The 17,669-nt window shown below is 44.0% G+C and overlaps 2 protein-coding genes across 2 annotated transcripts; both read left to right on the top strand.

Moving 5' to 3' along the window:
* The first annotated feature begins 579 nt into the window (after nucleotides 1-579).
* Nucleotides 580-1,506, top strand: LOC146341509 (olfactory receptor 5V1-like). Its single transcript, XM_084807502.1, has one exon. The coding sequence runs from the start codon at nucleotides 580-582 to the stop codon at nucleotides 1,504-1,506; it is 927 nt and encodes a 308-aa protein (XP_084663628.1).
* Nucleotides 1,507-9,690: 8,184 nt separating this feature from the next.
* On the top strand, nucleotides 9,691-10,626 carry LOC146341508 (olfactory receptor 5V1-like). The gene has a single exon (XM_084807501.1). The coding sequence runs from the start codon at nucleotides 9,691-9,693 to the stop codon at nucleotides 10,624-10,626; it is 936 nt and encodes a 311-aa protein (XP_084663627.1).
* The last annotated feature ends 7,043 nt before the right edge of the window (nucleotides 10,627-17,669 follow it).

Genomic DNA, 17,669 nt, shown 5'->3' with positions numbered 1-17,669 from the left:
CCTTGATTCATTGATCTGACATTCCAGGTTCCTAAACAATATTGTTCTTTACAGCATCGGATTTTCTTTTCACCACCAGACACATCCACAGCTGAGTGTCCTTTCGGCTTTTGCCCAGCCGCTTCACTCTTTCTGGTGCTACTTGGATATTCCCTCTGCTCTTCCCCGGTATATTGGACACCTTCCGACCTGAGGGGCTCATCTTCCTGCTTCATATCTTTTAGCCTTGTGATACATTCCATGGGGTTTTCTTGGCAAGAATACTGGAGTGGGTTGCCATTTCCTTCTCCAGTGGACTACATTTGGCCATGACCTGTCTGTCTTGGGTGGCCCTGCACGGCATAGCTTATGGCTTCACTGAGTTACGCAAGCCCCTTCTCCACAACAAGGCAGTGATCCATGAAGGGGTCAATGAGATTATATGTTGTTTAATATGCATGTGAGTATGTGATGTTTCTTTACCATTTATGATCTGAATATTAAAAATAAAATAAAAAATGTTCTAGAAATTAAAGCCAATGCAACACTACTTGATTTTTTCCCCCTGTACAGAAATACTATCATCTTTATGGTTGAGACATGGATTTGCAAAACCAGACTGAATTGACTGAGTTTATTCTTCTGGGCTTCTCAACTCTGGAGGACATCCATAATATACTCCTTGGAGGGTTCTTGATTATCTATTTATTCACTTTGCTGTGGAATACTTTCATCATCATCATTGCTACACTGGACAAAAGGCTCAGAACCCCCATGTATTTCTTCCTTGGCAACCTCTCTTTTCTTGATATCTGCTACACTACCACAACGATCCCCCAGATGCTGGATCATCTGGTCTCAGAGAGAAGCAACATTTCCTACATGGGCTGTGTGTTCCAGCTATATTTGTTCTTCTCCTTTTTGGGCACAGAATGCCTCCTTCTGGCAGTGATGGCATTTGACCGCTATGTTGCCATATGCAACCCTCTGCGCTACACACTCATTGTCAGCAGAAATATTTGCCTCCAACTAGCCACAGCATGCTGGGCTGGTGGTTTCCTCAACTCCGCTGTACACACAGTCTATGCATTCCGGCTGCCTTTCTGTGGTGACAACCGAATTGATGCGTTCTACTGTGACATTCCACCATTGCTGAAGCTGTCATGTGGGGACATCTCCCTAAATCAAATGCTCTTGCTTTATATTGGCTTGCTCATGGCTTGGACACCACTTTTAAGCATCCTTCTTTCATACATTTACATCATTTCTACTATTTTAAGAACATGTTCTTCAGAAGGGAGACAGAAGGCTTTCTCCACCTGCTCTTCCCATCTCACTGTGGTTCTTCTGTACTATGGTAGTGCCATCTTTACCTACTCAAGACCTGTTTCCACTCATTCATCAATTAATGCAAGGCTGGTCCCATTGATGTATAGTATCTTGACACCACTTTTAAATCCTATTATATATACTTTACGCAACAAGGATGTGAAGAAAGCTTGGCAAAGCTTGATAGGGAAAGCATAAATCTTGTAATTAATGTCCGAGTTCTTCTTATATAACACCTTGTATTCTAGGGCCTGGTTCATATAATCATGTTCATCACATGAAGAGGAGTCCAAGATTAAGTGATATTTCTTAATGTGTTAGTGAGCTAGCACTAATATAACATTACAGATATAACTTCTAAGTCACCTCGTGTCACCTCAGATACAATAGTTTGCAATGCAGTCAGTTCCTTTATTTGGCTATCTATTATCTAGTTTTAAGTAATGTAGTAATTATAATTTTCTCTGGGAGAGAGCAGAGGACAGGAAGGCCTGGTGTGCTATGGTCCATGGGGTCAGGAAGAGTTGGACACAACTTAACGACTGAACAACAACAACAAGTGATAGTTTTAAGAGTTGTATATCCATGGATGCATATACATATATACCCTCATTAATCAAAGTGAAGTTTTATTTCTTTTTTATATTGCCTTCTTTCTTTCCCTCCACTCAGGGTAGAGAGTCTAATCATATATATCACTTAAAGGTTGCATCCAGTGCTAGTCTAACTTAAGCAGAGCCCATGCCAAGGCTTGGTTGGGCACCTGCCAAGGGCCCATATCCCAGCAGAGGCCCACTAACAGAAGCCCCACAAACTTGCTCTCCCTTTTCACCATTGCAACCTGTTTGTTCACCTGCCTCTCACTCTGGCTCAGACAACAGTGGTGGTGAGAAGAAGGAGCAGTAGATGCCATTACCTTCTTGCTCCCCTGACTTTCTGCTTCTCAAAGAAACAAGTGGTAGCAATGATGAGAAAGAGGGTGAGGAGCAAGACCAGCTGGTGACAATGGTAGTGAGAAAGTAGACTCACTAAGGGAGGAAGCCCATTGAGGGTGCCTTGCCCAAGGGCCCTGAAAAAGCGGGAGCTGGTACTGAACTGAAGTCCCATTTATTGCCATGGGTATACTCTAAGTAGTACTAACGTAGGATACAAGCATTAAATCAATTTCATAATGTAAATAGTGTTACAAAAAGCTAGTCTCATTTCACTTCCTTAACAGGAAAGGCTTTTGCAGGTATGGGCTATTTGCAGGGCTTGTTTCTTAGTAATGAGAGCATAACGGAGACTTAGGTTTATTGCAATGGGCTTACTGGTCAATTCAGTGTATTTGTTTGAATAAACTGATATTTAGGCAATGCAATGCACATGACACAGAACTGCAAAACAAAAGAAATGACCAAAAATATTGCATCCCGTGTGCGTGCGTGCGTGCGTGTGTGTGTATATATATATATATATATATATATATGATTTTAAAATGCAAGATGTTTTGGCATAAAACACCTGCTTTGGTCACAAGTAAGAGTATGCTACAATACCACTTATAAACTTATCTAGAACCAGTGAGGAACAGGCCAAACCCCAGAGAGGGAAACAAAGATTAAAAATCAGCATCTGTATTCAACAGCCAATCAAGTCACATTAATAAAAATCATGGCTTGTTTAATTTCATCCTTTACATTGGTATCAGGTTTCAGCTAATCAATAAACATTGCCTCCTTAATCTTTCTCCTTTGGAGTCTCTGTTCAATTGCTAGCACAGAGATCCTCACTAAAGTTGCTCTGCCAACATGTTTCTCCCTCATACGAAAGGACCAAGGTCTTGGACATATTTCATTATATTGAATATCACCCAGGTGCTCTTTTTAAGATAGGTCTTACAGTTTCACCCAAATAAAAGGAATAACACTCCAAACACACAATTGCATAAATAACATCTTTACCTGTACACACACCCCTTACCTTCCACACAGATACGGCATCCCCATGTCTAGCATTTGTTATCATTAGGGATGTACGAATCACTTACCTGTTCCAGTCAGAGCATCCGCTGGCGGGGGGGAGGTGCTCCGTCCCTCCCCCCAGAATCCTCGATGGGGGGGTAGGCACTCCATCCCTCCCCCCAGGAATCCTTGACGGCCGGCTCTGCTACGCGGGGATTCCGTGGAGCCACCGGCTGGCTCCGCCAGCAGCCGGACATCCGGCCGCTGGCTAGCAGGGATGCAAATGTACCCTGTATTCAGCCATGATAGGCTAGGTAAAGACTTACGTAGCCTATCACGTCTGGGTTTAAAAAAAACAAACGCGTACGCAAATGGCGGCCGCTACGGCCACCGCCATTTGTGTTCCTTATTTTTGGCCATCTTAGTCTATGTAAATATTTACGTAGACTAAGACGGCGGAAATAAGGAATGCAAATGGCGGCGGCCATAGCCGCCGCCATTTGCATATGCATTTTTTTTTTAAAACCCAGATGTGATAGGCTACATAAATCTTTACGTAGCCTATCACATCTATGTAAAAAAACCAACAACAACAGAAGCAACCAGACTGCAAATGGCGGCGGTGGCAGCCGGTTGAAAGACCAGCTGCCACTGCCACCGCCGCTGCCGCCGAAGCCGCTGCTGGAGCCGCCGCCGTCTGGAACATCTGCCCCAGGTAAGTCTCAGCCCAGGGGGATCTGTGGGGGGCGGGGGGGGTGGCAGGCCATTCCGCCATGGATTTCGGGGGGGCAATGCACTGGCATTTGGCCTCACCGAGATCCGTGGGAGAATTCTCTCACATCCCTAGTTATTACTTATCATACACCTGAGATATGTCAATGTTACTGGGGCAGTACAAACAACATTAGACTGATGTTACAATGATCAGGGATCTTTTGGGCTTCCCATACAGACTAATCCATCACAAATGGAATTTTCAGATCCTTTGGTATATCTCACACTAATAGCTTGAACTGGTAACCTATAACTCTTGACCTCTGCCAGTTTAGCTGCCTTTTGTTTTGATTCCTCAGCATAAGTAATGATATGCACCCCAACAGCTTTCTGAATCCTGTTCTTATTTGTTTGGGCCATTGACCATAGCAAAAATAACAAAGAAAAACAAGAAAAACAATGGCAACACATGAAATAATAAAACCAGACAACAAAATCAATGCAACTCATTTGAGACAGAAGCATGTTAAGCATAGGATTCAGCCTGCCTCATCTCCAAGTATTCAAAACACAAAGTCTGAAGAGTTAGTGTGTGTGTGTGGGGAGTGTCTTTCAAATCCTTGTTATGAATGTGTGGAAGTTGGGCACACAGCCCCCCCCCATCCTCCTCCATGTGTTCATATAGTTTGAAATGGGCTATAATTTTCATTCCTCTAATACCAAATAAAATACCTGTATTATTCAAATAGGTATATTATTGGTAGCCTGAATCCCAAAATGCATTGTATTATGCACCTTTTTTTTCAGTCTCTCTCTCTCTCTCTCTCTCTAATGATTCATGTAAACTGCAAATGTTCACTTGTAATTTTTGAACAATATTATACCCTTAACCATAAACTCTGAAAATTGGTTTTTGATGGCCAAACCTCTATGTTAGCTATAGAAAGACCCCCCTTGCAGAAAGTCCCTCTGCCTGTTTTTTTTTTTTTTGGGGGGGGGTGTCCCTCCTTCCCCATACACACCATAGCACAACCTATTCAGCAGGGTCTCTGTAGTATTTCCAGGGGTCTGGAGGGGCTGCCATGGAAATGAGGGAGTGGGGAATTCCACTTCCGCCAGTGCAGTTGATCCAGTTGAACCCTAAGCTTTCTCATGCAACCCAAATATCCATGTATATTGTACTTGTTCAGTTTGTGTTCATTTCTTCCAATAGCTCACTACCTTATACTTCATTCCTATAATGATGCTATTTACATTTGTGTTTTATAACTTACACTTGTTTGCTTGCATAACAATTAAATAGGCAGAAGATGTGGTGGTAAAGGAGATAAATTGTGCTTGTATATTACCAAATAATAATAATGATGATAATAATGATAATGATAATAAAATGCTCCTAGCTTTAGCTTAGAGATGTTGATGTGGGATTTATTTCAGACAAGAACACCACACACACACACACACACACACGGGGGCGGGGGGGGAGAGAATGACTGAGAGAGAGAGATCATGCACTGTGGTAGTGCGGCCACACTGATTACTGCACAAAATGCCTCAAATTTGCACCTGGGTGGGAATCCCATTTGTCTTTGGGTGATTCCTCAAAATGGTTTTGGGAAATGCCCACACCTGTCCCTCCCCCATGCTTTGAGTCTGACCAGCTAAAGTTGTTGTTGTTGTTGTAGCATGAGTAAATGGGAACTAGAGGGTACCTAAGGTTTTAATATGTAATATACTGAATGGTGATTGCCACAATTTGTTGTTCATCTTGACATCCAAACACTTACTAGCCTTTTGTGATGCAGGTGAGATGTCATGGAATGTTCACCAAGATTCAGATTGCTTTTGGAGAAAGTTTAGGGCTAGGTTTGTTTGTTTGTTTTCCAAATGACTCACCTTCCAGGAAATATATGACAAGGTCTCGTAAGAGTTTGATCTGAAAAGCATTATGTGGACTTTAGAACCAAACAAATAAACAGATAAATAAATGGCTTACTAGTCACTGAGAAATAAAAGTACTTGTTAGATTTCTGGAAGATGTAATTCAGTGTTGGAAGCTTAGACTTGGTGCATAGTTTCCAAGACTGGAGGGTGTAGTCTGAACACACTGGAGGGCTAAGTTTTCTCTCAACCCCCCTGTACCAACAATGTTTAAAGTGATTGAGGAGTTCTGTGTGAATGCCATACAGTATGGAGGAGACCCACTTCAATTTATTCTTCCCCTTCGAAACAAAGGGGGCAATATATCATATGATACAAAATGGTCTTGCAAGCACCTGTCGAGTTGCTTTCTCTGTACAGTCCAGTAAGAAAAAGAAGAGGCAAAGCCACAAAACAGTGCTAAAAATACTGGTAATGTTTAATCACAGATATGAAATGCCCAATTCATTTCAATTCATTTCCTTAGGGGCACTGAAAGAAAAATGATTCCCATGGAGCATCTGGTCCACATTAAGCACCATCATTGTGTTGGAGTGGAGGGGTGTGAATGCGTTCTTCCACCATGTAAGGAGAGCATCTCTCACATACCACCCTCCTACCTTTATTCCTACCATTTACCTGAGTCCATTAGATAGAGAAACCATGCTGTGAGTTTAATGTGATGCCAGGCTGTGAAGAAATGCCCTGCATATAACAGTTATTGTTATGTAATGTTTACTTTGTGTGGCCTCTGTCAGACTACAGTGTATCTGCTTTGTTATCGTCAAAGGCCTGTGTAGTAGTTGCTTAGTGACAAGGGGGAAAGAGAGACAATTTCTTTGAATATTGTTAGATGGAGCCTGGATCAGGTAAATTCAGTTCTGATTGGCTGAGGATTCTAGCTAGGTGGAATTAAAGAGCAGTTGGGAAATGACAGTTAAGATGTGACAGTTGACAGTTGAGTTAGTCAGAGTCAGTATCGGGAGGGAGTCTGTGGTATTCAGAAAGGCAGAAGGTCTGCTGTTTGATGTGTGGTGTTTTGGAGGGACTGGGAGAAAGTGAATAGTATTAGCATGCCAATGAAGAATTGATCAGGACCACAGATCCACGGCGTGCTTCTCAATGCTGCCAATGTAGACATCATTTAATTTAAATGTGATGCCAGCTATATAAAAACAGATGAGAGTGGGGCATGTTTTTCTATCCTGAGATAATGTTTAAACAAGGACTTTTTTTTTCAATAGATATGTATACTTTTATATTGAGCTCATGATATATAATTTAGGCCAAGCTCTGGATCAACTCCATGGGTGATTTTTTTTCTTTTTGAAAACTTTAGAAGCCAGCAGATTTCTAGGGTTCAACTGAGTAGAAGGTAGAGACAGAGAACTGGGAAGAGAAAGCCTGTCCTTACTGGTAGGTTCATATATCTGGCCCCACCTCATCTCTACTTCCTTCTAGGCCAAGTGTGGGAAACCTATTTTGATCCATAGGCTGATTGCTCCCCAGAGCAAGCTAATGGGCCTAATGATATCAAGGGGGTGGCGACCCACCCGAAATTCTGCCCCAACCCATGACATCATCCAATCCACTCCACCTCCTTGTTGCTTTTATTTTGCTCTGCGCAGAGAGAGGCACAGAGCTCTGTGCCTCTCTCTGCACAGAGAAAGCAACTTGACAGGGGCTTGCAAGACCAGGTCCTGCAAGCTCTGGCCAAGTTGGGCACCTCCTTTCCTTGACATTCATGTCGTAGTTGGGCTGAGAGCACCATGGGAAGGGACTCAGCAGCGTGCAGGGGAATCCTGGGAGGGGAAGCGACACACAGTGAAAATCCTTTTGTTATCTCCAGAGATTGGAGGTAACATGGGTTCCTAACCCCAGGATAGGGGGCAGGGCTTAGGGAGCAGAGGGACTTCAAGCAGGCCAGATTGGGGTGGCCCACAGGCTTGATAAGGCCCACAGGCTGGAGGTTGCTCTCCCCTGTCCTAGGCAGTGATTACTTGAGAAATGCAAAAACTGTCTAAAAGACTACAGATTTGAGATTAAGGAAAAGAAGGAGGTGATCAGATATCACACACTATAGCACACACGGAAAGGAAACCTTCAGGTTTTAAGGCATCAGGACCAATGTCCTGTGAAAATACCAATATTTTGTGAAAATACCAATCCAAAATTCAATTTCAGTGAAAATACCCAGGCATTGAATAAACCAATCCCTTATCTTCTCCCATTCAAAAATCCCTCTATCATTGTCCCCATCCCTTACCAGATAATAAATAAATGAAATGCATCCTCTTCAAAATTGTCTTTACCCTCTTCCTGGGCCCAGGTTCAAGAATAGAACCAATGCTTACATCTGCATTAGTATATCCATTTTTTCTTATTAACAATACTTCATACATTTCTTTAGGACTTATTGGGGTGTGAGAAATCCACTGAGTTTACATTGGTTTGGGGGGTGTTGCTGAAAGGGGATTCTCAACTTTTCCTCCGGATTTGCTTTAGCTAGAGGTATCTGTGAATGTCCCACACACCTTGTTCCATTTGTATGATATAAACACCACAAAATTAAAATGCCACCCACCATTCCTGCCCCTTCTTGACCCATGAACATAATGGCAGCCAGCCAGCTGCCATTAACCATCTGTCCAACTTCCTTACTTTTCAGGTTTGACTCAGCATGCTTAGAAGATCACTGGCGAAACAACTGCAACCACCTCCAGCCCTGGATTTCCTCATGACATGGAATGGAATCAATTATCTCCTTTTATTTCTATGGGTGAAGATTACAGGACTAGTATCATTAACCAGGAGCATTTATACTGATACTGCTATTTGGGGACCTTGTCCTTTTTGTTTTGTTTTGTTGAAGATTATGGAACTGCAAAAAGAAGACTGGCGAGGGTGGGGCAAAAGTACCTCTCCTCTGTAGGATCGACTGTGTCTGGGGGAGGCAACATGCTCACACCCACTCCCTTGCATCCCTAGTTACAGCCCTTTTTGCTTTTGCATAGGGAATGAACACCATGGGGGGGGGGGAGGCAGGATAAAGATTTAATAAATAAAAATAAAATGTGAACCAAACAAATTTCCCTGCTGCATCCCTATTTAAAACAGTGTACAATTTAAAAAGAAATCAATAAAATTTCATTTTAAAAAATGGCAAAATACGGACAGCAAGTCATCATATTAAGACAAAAAACAATCCCAATTCTCAGAAAACCTAAAGGAATAAAAATATAGGTTTCATACAGATACATTCATGGAGGAGAATAGGTCTGTGTTTATAAAATAGTGAAATTCTGTTGGGGACAAATTCCCAAAGGCATGTTAGCATAAATAAAGATATCAATGCTGTAATACACAGCACAGTGTCTTACTACCAAGATGAAGTCTGATTTCCATCACAGTTACAGAAAAGGATTCTTCATTTTATGGGTTGGTGAATGTCGCTGAACATTCTACATTTGCTCATGAAAGAAAGTGTTGTAAAATTCACTCACTTTACGAATATGGATCAGAATAATGCTACATGATTATTCGGTTTAATATATAACAAACAGAACAGCAATAACATGCATGTGTATTCAGAAGTCAGCCACACTGAATTTAATTAGACCAGGTAAGTGTATATGGTATTGCAGCATAAATGTATTCATTTCATATTTAAAAGTTATACTAGAGTTTAGAATTCTCACTATGTTTACAATCCAGTTTTAAACATGGTTGTACTGGCCCTATATATAATAATCCTGTCTTTTTCTTTTTCTTTTCTATACAGCAATGTCATCTATTTATTTGAGACATGACAATAAAAAACCAGACTAACTTGACAGAGTTTATTCTTCTGGGCTTTTTACAGTTTGGGGACATCCATCATCTACTCTTTGGTGGGTTCTCTATAATCTATCTATTCACTGTGCTATGGAATACCTTAATCATCATCATGGCATTAACAGACCAGAGGCTCAGAACACCCATGTATTTCTTTCTTGGTAACCTCTCTTTTCTTGATATCTGCTACACTACCACCACCATCCCCCAGATGTTGGCACATCTACTCACAGAGAGAAGCAGCATTTCCTACATGGGCTGTGTGTTTCAGTTATATTTTTTCTTCTCTTTTGTATGCACTGAATGCCTCCTATTAGGAGTGATGGCTTTTGACCAGTATGTTGCCATATGCAACCCTTTGTGCTACACATTAATTGTCAGCAAACGTATTTGCCTGCAGCTGGCCACAGCAACCTGGGCTCTTGGTTTCCTTATCTCCATAGTGCATACAGTCTATGCATTCCAGCTACCTTTTTGTGGAAACAACCGCATTGATGCTTTTTACTGTGACATTCCCCCTCTGCTGAAGTTGTCATGTGGTGACATCTCCTTCAACCAAATGCTCCTGGTGTATATTGGCTTGCTCATAGCTTGGACACCATTTTTCTGCATTGTCTTATCATATGCTTACATCTTTTTAACAGTGCTGAAGATACGTTCCTCAGAAGGGAGACAAAAGGCTTTCTCCACCTGCTTCTCTCATCTCACTGTTGTCCTTCTGTATTACGGTAGCTCCATCTTCACCTACTTGAGACCTGTTTCCACTCATTCATCGGCCAATGCAAGGCTGATCCCGTTGTTGTACCGTGTCATAACCCCACTGTTAAATCCTGTTGTATATACCTTGCGCAACAAGGATGTGAAGAAAGCCTGGGAACGCATGATTGGAAAATCAGAATGCAATTAAGACTGTTCTTCATCTGCATAGAAAAGGTTGATACATAGGACGTGGTTCATACATTCCTGTTTATCATTTGAGGAGGAGGCCAAGATCAAGTGATGATTTGCATTTGTTAATTAGCCAGCAATGATGTAGCACCACAGATCTTTTTGTTGTTTTTTTAATTGCCGAGTGTCACCTCAGGCACAATATTCTTCGGTGCTGTTGGTTCCACATTCTTATTGCCATAATCAAGTGTGGAGCTGTTGTTGTTTTTTAATGAGAATGTACAACTAATGTACATGAATGTGTGAAGCCCTTTTTTGTTACACTCTAATTTGTTTCATACATCTTGATAGTTGGCTTCCTTGTGTTTCCTTCCTAGCATCTTCAAGCCAGGGAGAATAAAGCCTACCTGTCATCTAAAGAAACAAGATATCAAGTAAGAGCACAATCCTATCGAGATAGATGTCAGCCTCTGAACTCAGATGCTGATGCCTCTATCCAATGCAGGTCAGGTGGTGCATAAAGGGGATCCTCTCCTCTGTGCTCTGCCCACACTACATTCTTGGCTAGTTGCGCAATTTCATGTGTCTAGCCAGGGCTGCAGAGAGGAGAAGGGACCAGAGACCCCATAGGAAGCAAGGCAAAGGGGCTTCCACAGTCTCCTCTCCTCCCAATCCCTGGGGACACCCCCTTTTTGCCCTCTCTGTGCTCTGTTTTATGAGCACGAAGGGGTACTCACCGCGGTTCTCCCAGAGCAGGCTAAAATGGGGAGGGGAGTGCAGTTTCCTGGCTCCAAGCTTGGAGCACTGCCTACAAGCTTGGAATGAGTAAACCAAACATCCTATGGTCCTCTAGACAGTGTCTAGTGTCCATAGGCGTGTTCTCTAAGTTGATAGTTCAAATAGATGGCTTCAACCCAAAATCTGAAGTTGCAGGATATTTCAGGAGAAGCCTTTTTACTGGGTCTGTTTCATTCTAATGAGTGAGCACTCTATATGTTTATAATGTCTTATATAGGGATGTTGGAGAATTCCACCATGGACTCCAGTGAGGATGGATTCTTTAGAATCCGGCCCCCCTGGAGTCCATGGAGGAACAGGACAATCCCCCGTGCCACCCCACAGAATCCACCCAGGATGGAGATTACCTGGTGGTGGATGTGGCTCCGGTGGTGGCTCTGGCGGCGGCAGATGCGGTGGTTGCGGCAGCTCCGGCTCGTCTCCTGGCCGCTGCTGGGCTGCTGCGGCCGCAAATGGTGGCTGTTCTAGCGGCTGCCATTTGCGTGGCTGCCTTTTGTCATGATAAGCTATGTAAATACTTATGTAGCCTATCATGGCAAAGAGCAGAGGAGCAAATGGCGACCACTATGCCATTTGTGCCCCTGCTCTTTTCTGTAATAGGCTACGTAAGTATTTATGTAGCCTAGCATGGCAAAAGGCAGCCATGCAAATGGCGTAGTGGCCGCCATTTGTGGCCGCAGCAGCCTGGCAGCAGCTGGAATTCCAGCTGTGGCCAGCCCTGGCTGGTGACTCCATGGAGTTGCCGTGGAGCGGAGCCAGCCAGGGAGGATTCTGGGGGGAGGGACAGAGTACCTCCCCCCCACCATGGATGCCCCAGAACAGAGCCAGGAAAGTGTTTTGTACATCCCTAGTCTTATAATGCCCTCTCAAAGCTCATTTTTTTCTGTCTAAACATGCACAGGATTGGGCCTAAACATCCTTTAGACAGGATTCTGTCTAAACATTGCCCTAGGAAATATCAGCCAACTATCTCAAGCAATTAGCAAGCCAATGGAGTAAATGCAAGACAGAAAATTGAGCAACTCTTTACAATATATTTTTCTAGGGATGTTGAGGAATTCCACCACGGACTCCAGTGAGGCTGAATTCTTTAGAATCTGGCCCCCTGGAGTCCGTGGCAGAATGGACAACCCCCTGCCACCCCCCAAAATCCCGCCCAGAACAGACTTACCTGGCAGCAGCGGCTCCGATGGTGGTGGCGGCTCTGGGTCGTCTTCTGGCTGTTGCCGGGCTGTGGCCACAAATGGTGGCTGCTACACCAGCCGCCATTTGCGTCCCTGCCAGGCCATGATAGGCTATGTAAGTATCTATGTAGCCTTATCATGGCAAAAGGCAGGGATGCAAATGGTAGCCACTACGCCATTTGCATCCCTGTCTTTTGCCATGATAGGCTACATAGATACTTACATAGCCTATTACAGCAAAGAGCAGGGGCGCAAATGGTGTAGCGGCCGCCATTTGCGTCCCTGCCTTTTGCCGTGATAGGCTACGGAGATACTTATAATGTACGTAGATACGTAGATACTTATAAAACCGGGGAGGATTCTGGGGGGGAGGGACGGATCCCCTGCCCCCCACTGCGGATTGCCGGATGGAATGGGGTAAGTGTTTCGCACACCCTTATAATTTTCAGTCTTCCTTCAAAATAGAAAGAACGTAGTGATCTTGAGGCCAAATGAATCCTAGCACATTATGTAATAAATTGCCTGTTTCAGAAAATGTAGAACTTTTTAAAGTGGTCCATTTAAATGGCAAACATTCACCTGTAAATTGTAACAATAATATCACATCCATCTGTTGCAAACAAACTTTGGAAATTTGTTTTTTGGGGGACTGTTGCAAACAAACTTTGGAAATTTGTTTTTTGGGGGAGGGGTGTATTGGGTGGCTATTCAGCCATGCTTATGTGTCATGTATTGAATATATACCTCTCACACTAAATTCACTTATTGAACCCATCTCTACGAGTTTCCAATGGCTCATTATCTTATACTGTATATTATTTTATAACTTATAATTTCTTTTGATTATTAACTTCAATTTAAATTCTTGATTGTGTGCAGGGGAAGATTGGAGGTGGTAAGGGATCTTATTATTGTTTATGTATTGAAAAGATTAAAAGAAGAAACATGTAATTTAGATGCATTTTTCTTAGTTTTAGCATGCAGGGAAATGTTGATGTGGTGTATTTAAGGCAAGAAAATCCCCCATGTATTCAGAGGTAATGCAGTCATACTCATTACTAATCAAAATGTCCATCAAAATGTTTTAATTGGCTTTTACCCAGAAGATAAGAGGGTTTGAGCTCTTTCCAAATCCCAAGCATTTGCACATATGCCTATGTATTTTCATGTAGTCATCCAGTGTTATAAATGGATCTCAGTAGCACTAGCATCATAGCTCTAACTGAATTCACACAGCAGCAGATAAGGTGATGTACCAGTTTCTGGAGCCTAGCACTTTAGATTACACTTCAGAGTTCAGATAAATGAATGCTCCTCCTTACCCCAACCCTCCCAACAAACATACTAGGGATGTTGGAGAGATACTCCACGGACCCCAATGTGAATAGAATCTGCCCCCCCGAAGTCCTCGGAGGATTGGATCTCTTACCTGCACCTCTGAGAGGAATCCTCACTGGCCGGATCCTCCCCACTGGTTGGCTCTGGAGTGGATTGACTGAGGACGCAAATGGCGTCCCGGATGCCATTTGCGGGTGCAGTTACTCCGGCCCACCAGCTATATGGCAATGGCGGCTGTATTGCTGGCACTTTGGAGCAGGCCGGTGGCTCTGTGGACTCGCTGCGGAGCGGAGCCAGCCGGTGAGGATTCCGGGGGGGAGGGACGGATTGCCTCCCGACCCACGGACCCCCACGGATGCAAGCTAAGGGGGTTTCGTACACCCCTAAAACATACACATAAACAAATAATGCATATAGAAAAGTAGATGTCAGGGAGGTGGGACTATTCAATCATGTGTGTTCCCAAATACAGTCTGACTTTACATAATCTACAAACAGATTTGTTTCCTCATCTGCGACTTGTGAGAAGTAGGCCACAGTTTTATAGTGCTTGAAGTCAGGGGTTTTGCTTGTTTGTTTGTTTGCTTGCTTTGGTTTAAGTTAGCAACAGAGCCATTTCTGGTGTTTGGCTTTCCAAACTCAAGCCAGTTAATCATCTTTCCCCTGTCCACACCTAATCTTCATAGCAACATATCCAAAGGGAATATAGAAATGAATAGCTATAAATGTTCCAGATGCGTGTGAGCATATTAATATGTCTCCTCACCTCTTCCACTTGAACCAATTTATTGGTGTAAGCAGTAGAGATAACAGGAGAGAAAGGTCACTGACTGTGTTGGGAGAAATGGAACCTTTCATGTGACCCAAATTGTCCCTCACAAGAGCATTAAGAGAAAGGCTCTTGGTGCAGAATTAAGAGTTGCTGTGACATCAGAAGCCGGTAGACCAATCACTTCTTTATAAACTCTTCTCTAATTTTGAGCGGGGGGGGGGGATTTGAAAATTCAGAGCTTCAACAGGCAGGCAAATATTCCTAACATTTGGTGGCCATCTTACCCGAATAATAAATGTTTGATCCCCTGCCTCAATTTCAGCGTTGCATTTGCTGCTTTGATTTGATCAGAAGAATGTCACACCATACATTGTAGAAGTGCTTTCAGTTGAGGTTTTAATGGCACCATCGCCCTGCCACGTTTACAGAAGTTTACCAGCAGAGAGGAGGGGTCTAGAGGACATAATCTACCCATGACCCTCCCATGTTTTCCTACCACTTCTTCTGCCTTTTTCCTGATTGCAGAAAACCCATTAAGGAGAAAAAAAGATGGCACAATGTCTTCTGATTGCTAGTGCAAACAACCCTCCATCTGGAAACACCCTTAACATCATGACCAGGCATACACGGTGTCCTCCCCACAGACCCCCAGCAGACTACAGTATGGAGATCACACTAGTGTTCTATAGGAATCATGATAAATTTATTTCAATTCATTTGTTTTCAGGATTTACCCAGTTCACAACTTCCAGACTGAACATGGACTTGGACGCCATCTGAGGTTGAGGTCCATACATTTCCGAGCTTCCAATGTGATTTGTGGACCAAATTAAATGTATTCAACAGCTTGCATAGATTTTTAAAATGCATGCAAAATGCTTGAAATCAATGGCAGAATAATGCATAAAATTCAAAGATGTGCACAATTGATGCTTACATTTGGAAGAAATATGCATGACAATGTGCATGGCTTTCATGCAAAAAGAAACACAACAACTAAAGCTTACAATGTCATACTAGGGATGTACAAAAATCACTTACCTGTTCATGGATTATGTTTATGGTGAGGGAGGAGGCGTTCTGTCCCTCCCCCTGGAATCCTGGATGGGGGGGAGGCACTCCATACCTCCCCCCCCCGAATCCTCTGCGGCTGGCTGTGCTACGCGGCAGCTCCACGGAGCAGCCGGCCAGGCCCAGCCAGGCCAGAGCCATCCGCAGCCGGATTTCTGGCTGCAGAGGGCTCTAGGGGGGAAAAAAGAAAGCACATATGCAAATGGCGGTGGCTACGGCCACCGCCATTTGCGTTCCTTATTTTTGATGTCTTAATCTATGTAAATATTTACGTAGACTAAGATGGTGAAAATAAGGGGAACGCAAATAGCGTTTGTAGCCGCCGCCATTTGCATACGCTTTTTTTTTTTTTTACCCAGATGTTTTAGGCTACATAAAAACTTACGTAGCCTATCATTTGTGTGTAAAAAAACAAAAAACAAACAAACTGCAAATGGCAGCGGTGGCAACCGGTCGGAAGACCAGCCACCACAGCCACCGCCGCCGAAGCTGCCGCCGGAGCCGCCACCGCCCGGAAGATCTGCTCCAGGTAAGTCTCGTCCCAGGGGGATCGGCGGGGGGGGGCGGGGGGCAGGCCGTTCTGCCCCAGATTTCGGGGGGCTGAATGCACTGGCATTCGGCCTCCCCAAGATCTGTGGCAGAATTCTCTGCCATCCCTATCTCATACAGACTCGAGCCTGAATGAGCTTCAAGATGGAATTCGAACTTTGGTGAGCTCACGTTTTGCTGATTTGCACATCCCTAGTGTTTGGTGTAATATACCAGCATTACTCATTAGCAAGCAACTGATATGCAGACAAGTCAAAAGTCCTGTCCATACCTTCTGCATGCATGAAATGAGTGTGTGGGAAAGGGGGAAGCAGGGCCTTTTGTGTACCCTGCTGGCCTCGCCTCTGGCTTTCATGTGTACAGCTGAAGTTCTGCAAAGGGGCACCTATGTAGGGGTGTATGAAACCCCACTTACCTGCGTCCATGGGGGGGGTCTTCTGGGGGGGAGGCAATCTGTTCCTCCCCCTGGAGTCCTCGACTGGGTGGGAGGCGATCCGTTCCTTCCCCTCGGAATCGCTCCCCGGCTTCTGGCCATGGCCAGGCTGTGGGTGCAAATGACGTCCAGCATAGGGGACGCCATTTGCGTCCCTACTTTGCTGTTATAGGCTACATAAAGATTTATGTAGCCTATCATGGCCAAAGGGAAGGACGCAAATGGCATCCTCTACACCATTTGCGTGCCTCCCTTTTTGACGTGATAGGCTATGTAAATCTTTATGTAGCCTATCATGGCCAAAGAGAGGCATGCCAATGGTGTCTGCTATGGAGGACGCCATTTGTGGCTGCAGCCCGGATGGCGGCCAGCAGCGGCCGGATCCGGACCCACTGGAGGCAGGTAGGATCCGGTCCACGCAGACTTCGCGGGGTGGCAGGGGGGATTGCTCCGTTCCACCACGGACTCCAGGGGGGCAGATTCCAAAGAATCCAGCCTCACTGGAGTCCGTGGCAGAATTCTCCGCCATCCCTACACCGATGTGCATATAGCCACAGTCCTGGCAAGGGTTCCAAGATTACATGAATGAGGGAACAAGAAGCACTGGACTAGGGGGGAAACCTACAAGCAAGCTCCCTTTGTGGAATCTCTTATTCTAGTAAAGGACTGTTGTTTCAGGATAATGAGATAATAGCAACATTATTACTGCCATGTTGGTAGCTTTCGCCCTAGATAAATCTGATTTATGCTTCCTGTCTTTTATATTCAGGCTAATATCCAAGATCACCCATAGTATTCACCAGATTCTCGCCCACCCTGTTTGTTTGTTATTTTAAAGCATGCCCATTTCTTTTCACCATTGATCAGTATATTTGCTACTCTTTGTTTGGAAAACAGGTTGAGATTCTCATGGGCAG

The sequence above is a fragment of the Heloderma suspectum genome, chromosome 6 (assembly GCF_057233095.1).
Source record: "Heloderma suspectum isolate Gila_16-S chromosome 6, 16-S_ref, whole genome shotgun sequence".
Lineage (NCBI taxonomy): Eukaryota > Metazoa > Chordata > Lepidosauria > Squamata > Helodermatidae > Heloderma > Heloderma suspectum.
This window is presented reverse-complemented; position numbering and strand designations above follow the sequence as displayed.

What these genes read in the sequence shown, in the direction of transcription:
- LOC146341509 (XM_084807502.1), top strand. Translation starts at nt 580, where the DNA reads ATGGATTTGCAAAACCAGACTGAATTGACTGAGTTTATTCTTCTGGGC.
- LOC146341508 (XM_084807501.1), top strand. Translation starts at nt 9,691, where the DNA reads ATGACAATAAAAAACCAGACTAACTTGACAGAGTTTATTCTTCTGGGC.